Source organism: Elaeis guineensis, chromosome 4, assembly GCF_000442705.2.
Source record: "Elaeis guineensis isolate ETL-2024a chromosome 4, EG11, whole genome shotgun sequence".
Classification (NCBI taxonomy): Eukaryota; Viridiplantae; Streptophyta; class Magnoliopsida; order Arecales; family Arecaceae; genus Elaeis; species Elaeis guineensis.
In genome coordinates this window covers 14,612,065-14,619,296 of record NC_025996.2, presented here as the reverse complement: position 1 = coordinate 14,619,296, position 7,232 = coordinate 14,612,065, and the positions used below count along the sequence as shown (strand labels likewise).

At 38.2% G+C, this 7,232-nt stretch overlaps 1 protein-coding gene across 1 annotated transcript; it reads left to right on the top strand.

The window, feature by feature from the left end:
• Nucleotides 1–3,989: 3,989 nt before the first annotated feature.
• Nucleotides 3,990–5,761, top strand: LOC105043759 (stellacyanin). The gene is made up of 2 exons (XM_010921447.4): nt 3,990–4,212; nt 5,193–5,761. The coding sequence occupies exons 1-2, from the start codon at nt 4,059–4,061 to the stop codon at nt 5,597–5,599; spliced, it is 561 nt and encodes a 186-aa protein (XP_010919749.1). The 5' UTR covers nt 3,990–4,058; the 3' UTR covers nt 5,600–5,761.
• The last annotated feature ends 1,471 nt before the right edge of the window (nt 5,762–7,232 follow it).

Here is a 7,232-nt window from a genome sequence, read left to right as displayed (position 1 = left end):
TGACATTAATATCCCCATGGTTCATGTCAGTAGCACATTCATATCAAGTTTTCTTAATGTTTGTCAAGTTCTTGACAACAGAGGCTAGATTATCATCACTAGCAGCCAAAAGAATGGCCGTGGATGTTTGATAATGTTTGTTCTGATGAACATTCCTAGGTTGCTTTTTAGAGGTATATTTACCTTCCCCTTTTTTTTTGTTTTGTAAAAATTAAATATCATTGCCTTCCTTCTCCCATAACAAAGGTTCATGTTTTCTACCTCTTTAATATGAATACAATTTTCACCTTGCAAATATTTGACTCATATACCTGTGTGATCTGAAGTCAATTTTTTTAATGATATGCTCATTCGTCTCATTATAGTATGTCTGTATTAATGAGCGCATATATATGAATCTTATTCTTGTATTTAATTATCTAATCATGAATGGTTCCATCATCAAAGCAAGCATAATAATGGACTCTTGATTAGTCTGTAGGAATATTAAATGCCAGTTCTGGCTTTGCAAAAACTCTATTGTCAAAATGGGTAATTCTTGGATCTCAGTAAACTGGAGTTCACTGAGGTTTGGGTGAAAGGAGATATGATCATGGTGACTTGGTTACAGTCTATCTGTTTAGTTTAGCGAATGCATTTACCAATTTTTGGCTGCTATATATTAGTAGATCTACAGTTTTTTATGTGGTAAACAACTCCTTGAAAGAAGCACATCACCGAACAAATCCAGTCAAAAATTTAAATTGTATGCTTCCTTTTCAACCAAATCCAAGTGAGATAGATAGGAAATTTTTTTATGGAGCTAGTTTGACCATGCATCTCAATAATATTTCTAAATTTAAGCCAGATGAGTGAAAATACAAGACATAAGTTAGTTTTGTATCCAAGTTGGTAGATTCGTTTGAAATAGGTGACCATGACTAACAAAACACTGCAATTGAATCAAAGTAATAAAGAATGAATGAGGTGACACTCTTTACTGTAAAAATGAGCATTGGTCTTTTTGTGGCAGTTTGGTCCAACAAACCCTACTATTTTCTTTCTTTCGATGCCTAACAATTACTTTCTAATAGAGTACTACTCCATTGGTATACTTTATGCATGCAGAGTTAGTTGCATGGTGCTAACTAACCCATGTTGGTTGATGGAGGCAATAAGATAATGTTAGCCATGCATGTTCTTCTACGTGTCCCTCGCCGGGATGATTGCAAAATATTTTATAAGTTACAAAATTACTTGTTGTTACAGCAAGCACAAAAATAAGATGCATACAGATTCGTACAATCACACAAAATAGAGAAGAGATGAAAAACGGACACAGAATTTACGTGGTTCGACTGAGAATCCTACGTCCACAGACAAGACATGAGAGAAAAATTTTATTATGATAAAAAGAGAGATACAATCACTCAGAATTTTTAAATTTTAGCCGCAATTTGATTTTTCAAATCTCTTACACAAGACTGTCGAGATTGGTAGAAAGTACAATATTTATACTGATCCGTAATCCATGTTTGAACCCACCACTGACCTCTCAAAAAATTCATTCAGATCGCAGTGCGAATTTTTTGGATCGGATTATAATTCGAGTCCATAAAAAGTATTCAAAATTTAAATCACGTTAACACTTGTAATGGTTTCGTGTAAATGAAATAACGAACTGGCACAAATTGGAGCCCAGATTTCAATTTGTTTCATACTAATAGCCAAATAAACACTATGGCAATTGATTAGGCGGGTTGCATAACCCATCAATGAAACTGTCCATGCTTTTAAAGAAGCATCATGTGGCCGGTAACCTAGAAAGCGATGCATGCAGGAAGGGACACTTTTGACCTTTAATTTTTAAGTTTTAAGGGAGGCTTACATCGCCTTTGCTTTGTAAAATTGAGAAGATTCTTTCTTTGTCTGGTCTAGTGATGGTCTAAGTATGATCCAAGAATGCCACTGCAAAAACTTCTAAATTATTTTATCAGATGAAAGCCCTCAAACTAGCTGTTGCGGCATTTTTTTTTCCCCTCTAACATAAATTCCAAAGAAAAAAGGGAGACCAATTAATTCTTACTTTTATGCCCAGTAAAAGAAATAAAAGGAAGAGTATCTCCCAAACGCTGAATCGAAACCTTCGCAAGATTAAACTCGGGCTTCTTGTATTGAGAACGAGATATTTTTTAATTAAAAAAATAAAAAGAGAGAGAGAGAGAGGAAGAGATTTTATAAGGAGGAATATAACGATCGATTTTGAATAAAATTTTTATAGTCGGAACGATCATGAAAGAAATTATAGCCGGACGTACTTAAAAAATATCCATCAAAAGATGGGTGATTGCACGCACGTATTAAAATACTAAGAAAAAATGAATGAATAAATCCTAGGATATTCGAACAGTTTAGATAACTGTTCTTTTTTTTTTATTGATGTCCAATATATGCATGTGGTAGACGACCATCTGATTATAATTTCTTCCATGATCAATCGACTATAAAAATTTTTTGTATGAATTTTTTTAACTTGTGTAGACCAGTTTTATAGCATCAAATCCACAAGCAAATTTCTTCTTAACTCCCGATCCTTAGAGAATGATAATGCCCTTCAATCCCTGATCCCTTTCGGATCCAATCTCCCCCCGGCACTCCACTGCATGTCCCTTTCACACTACCACCTCCCTCCGCCCATCCGGCCCATGACTCGCTGTATTCTGTCACATTATCAAAGCCAACCGCTAGCTCCCACTGTACTCGTCCTTGGCGGTCCAGGAGGGGACCACAAAGTAAACAGCATTTTATCAATTCGGCCCTAAAGGAATACCACATGCAAGAACTTCGTATTCAATAGTTTGAGAAATACCCTCGAGTTCCGACTAAAAACTTTCCACCTCGTAGGTCATAGCTCAATTCATATTACAGTTTTTATCCAATGCACGTCAGGTGTCTGATAGTAGGGAGCGCTAATCAAGCCAGTCAGCTTCAAGGCTTTAGGCAATCAACAAGGTGAAATTCGAAAACAGTATTCTCTCAATATCTGACACTAAATTCTAATTAGGTCTGTGAGGCACTCTCAACAACTCATGGAAACTTTAACAACTTTATCAATTATATATTTCTTGTTTCTTGCATTCTTCCCAGTTAGTAGTTCTGGATTTCATTAGCCACAATTAGCATTTTGGTTAAACTAGAATTATCTTCAGTCACTTTACGTGAACAATGGGGTTGATTCTTTGAAGCAGACCTGCAACCGGCAACAGAATCATGCTAGCTGGAGAGCATCGATCTCCTTCGAAGTAGGTATCGCTGAAACCATAACTCAGACTGCTTACAAAAGGATCTCCTACTTGGCTACCCGTCAAGCTCACCTGCCGTGAAGAGAGACACCAGATATGATCCGATAACCTCCAAGGCAAGCAATAGACTCCGTTCTTTTCGGGTAACTCTTGATGCCATAATTACTTTTGCTTCAAATAAAAATTTTAAGGTGGACGCCTAGACGCTACTACCAACAGATGCCCTGATCTTAGAATCTATGAAGCTCTCTCTCCTTTTCCTACTCTTAACAAATCCCAACAATGATGACTCATGACAAGTTGGACTCACATAGAAGTCAAATTTTAGGCTCGTCTCATCATTCAGGCCATCATTTTCATATGCATCTCCACCGCACCTAATGGCACACCACTATCACAAGGAAGCACTTTATCAAATGCCTTAGCTTAGCTATGACCATTCTATCCGCTTCATCATACCAGATCACTGGTCCACCACATACTAATAACTCCATGGGAAATAATTCTGACAGCATAAAGTGCTGTGTATTATTAGGTGGAGCTGAAAGAAGCAAATTTTTCAAATCAGTAGGTACACCAAAGACGGGGAGCTGGTGGTGAAATGTGACTGACCCAACGACATGATAATCGGACCCACCCAAAACAAACAAAAGTGGGTTTAGTTTAGTGGGGCATGACTGCTATTTAACCTGGCATAAGTCTCGCATCTTTTCTCCAGACCATTGCCTTCAGCTGTTCAACAAGAGCTAGAAGGTTGTCCAGAGTGTTGCGCGGATCATGGCTGGTGTAACAGCTCTCTTGGTTCTTCTCATAGCTGCTGTTCCGGTCTATGCCACCCAGTACACGGTAGGGGACTCGCAGGGTTGGACAAGTGGTGTAGATTATAGCACCTGGGTTTCAGACAAGACCTTCAAGGTCGGCGACACCCTTTGTAAGACCCATCTTCACCAAAATCTTATAAATTAGTATTCATATTCTTCCTCTTCTCGTGTTTCAAGAGCCTACATAGAGGTTAGCCAGTTTGCCTGGGGCTTATAACTAAAATGCTCTGTTAGGAGTAATGTTGTGGCAGGTGCTTTAAGCTTTTTGCTCTTAAAATCTCTCTCTCTCTGGATAGTAAGTGTGCAGGTTTATTTTTGATTCCGCTGGTGGTTTGCAATTCATTGTTTGTATATTTTAACGTTTTCTGCCAATGGTTCTGTTCAACTATAAGACCTGTTTACGATTTCCCTAGTTTTTCAGTAGTGAGGAAACAAATTATGACAATAAGCTGCATGTCATTTTGACAAACGGTATATGCTTCCTAATGGAGCTTAATTACTTCTTATTGGAACATGATAGGATGCTGTGATTTCTTAGAAAAATGTGATGTGCATGCCTAGGTCTTACACTGATCAGCTCACGATTTCTCACTATAAACGCATCTTAAATGTTTATCGGAACATGTGGCACTATATTTTTTTTCTCTTTGTTAAAAGGATTCGGTAGATCTCCTTCAAAATTACTACTTGTTTCCCCTTGACTTGGAGACAAATCATGAAGATTGGTCGGCCAACCAGCCCCAACAGTGTGGCCGGAATAGTGTTCCTGAACAATAATGTTTACGTATTAGAAATTTTTGGCCGAAAAATGATTAATGGCTCTTGTAGAACCGAAATTATTGAGGTCCGGTACATGATAAATTTTTATAGGCCAAAAAAAAGGTCTCCACAACATTTTCTATTCAAAATTAGCGTTCCACAGATCAGATGAGTCTCAAAGCTATATCAAGAGACTTGATTCATTAATAACTTTGCGAAATTCCCAAGTGAATCCATGTGTGTCCCAGAATTCCCAAATGCGTTAGTGGTAGATTAATTAGATGTCCGAATGCTGAGGAATATTGACAAGGCTCTTCAATTTGTACTACAGTGTTTCAGTATGGCTTCCTTCATAGCGTGGACGAGGTGAGTGAATCCGACTATAAGGCCTGCTCTGCCAGCAATTCCATTCAAACCTACAACGACCAGAACACCAAGATCACTCTCTCCAAGGCCGGCAGCCGATACTTCATCTGCGGAACCCCCGGCCACTGCACCGGTGGAATGAAGCTAGCCGTTACCGTCGCGGGCTCCAGCACCACCCCATCCACACCCGAAGGATCCACTCCATCTACCTCGACACCGTCCACTCCTTCTAGTGGTTCTCAGCCTTCCTCCAAGACCCCATCAACCCCTTCGACCACCAAAATCAATGGAGCAACGGGCAGTGGCTTCTATGCTGGGAATGCTCTGTTCCTTGGGTTGTTGCTAGTTCTGGGCCGTGTACTTTTGGGCTAGGGGAGAGGCAGTGCTTGAGTCAGAGATTTACTGGGCTTTGGTCCGTTCCATTACTGTTTCATGGTGGATGGCCCAGTTGGGGCTACTTTGGTTTGTTATGTGATTTTTGCTGTTAGAGTGGTTGTGTAACATAATAAGATTTATGGTTCTTGTTATTTATTATATGAGGCATTTGGAAAGTATTAGGCTGTACACTTGCTGAACCCTTAATAGTGAAGAATCTCGAAGCAAGGTGTCAATTGCTTGGTGCGTCACGCCAAAGCTTTTTTTTTTTTTTTTTTAATTTTTGGGTCAAGCTAATTGGGTCGAAGTGGTTGGTAAATTTGGACTGGTTTGGTCTTTCAGGGACCATATCAACCCTTGGGTTCTGAACGGTGGCATCACAGTTCTATGCTCGCTGCTAACCACCCCTGTTAGCTCAACTTTAAAGTTTAAGATATCGGTAGTGGCGTAGGAGCTGCTTGACTGCCTGCCTACCTACGGACAAAATCCAACAACCCCACACCAACCCTTTTAAAACCTCCTCCATTATCCACCAACTTCCATCATTTGATCGCACAAAAGGACAGAGAAAACAATAAAACTTATCCTCCCCATCCAAACCTTAATTTCTTTGACAAGAAGCCATGCCCGAGCCATCATAAAGTATGGAACATGGAAGACTCCTCTGGGTGATTTGGTTAACCGAGACTTAATAAAGCTTCTAAAGTATTCTTCTCGGGTCCATCAACTGGCCGGTATAAATTTGGCAAACATGTTTGCATGCCACACCATGAGTCACCGGGAATATTTGGCACCAATGATCATGCATGGACAATCTTCTCTGACTTATTAAACAGCTCTCGAACGTACACTTTTTTTTTTCTTTTTTTTTTTCGCTTTAACCAAAGAATTTCTCAAACTATCCTTGAGAATCAAATTAATCAAGATTTGCTCACCACTACTTAAAAAGGAATAACTATGAACTATAAATCACATAATGTATGACCGTTCTTGTACGGATTCTAATTATATAAATATATAAATAATTTTATATTATCATTAATTATTTTTTTTTTTTTGTATTTAGTTATTATTTCGAAACTCCAAGCCAGTCCTTCGTGATTTTGTCAAATTTAAAATCTTGACCCTTTGACCAAATGGTTTGCATGCCAAACTAAGGATGGAATGCATCAAGTATGAGACAGGTTGGCCAATATGCATGTCTGTCTTATAATTAAAAATTTTATACTTATATCTGCCCCATATCCATCACAGATCGGATCAAATAATGATGTAGATCGAATTAGACCAGATAGATAAGACAGGTTAGATTAGATCGGATAAGAAATTCAACATACAAATATTATAAAAATAATATAATTTTAAAAAAAAAATTAGATCAAGATTATATCGGATCGAATTCAAAATTAATCATACCATTATCCATATCTGACTAGAATCCGTTTCAGATATTTTTTCTCAAACGTATTTCTATCTTAGATTTTGATCGAATCAGATAAAATCCATCCCATTCAGATTGGATGCTCGATGGGTTAACTACAATTGCTATCCCTATGCTGAATTTTTGATTTGCCCACAAACTTTTGAAATGGAAACAAAAAACATGATCAAATATACTTAGGGGGTGTTT

Excerpts from the sequence above, each read along its gene's own strand:
- LOC105043759 (XM_010921447.4), top strand. The coding sequence starts at position 4,059 with ATGGCTGGTGTAACAGCTCTCTTGGTTCTTCTCATAGCTGCTGTTCCG. Across the intron at positions 4,213-5,192 it reads CAAGGTCGGCGACACCCTTT|TGTTTCAGTATGGCTTCCTT; the intron begins GTAAGACCCATC and ends TTTGTACTACAG.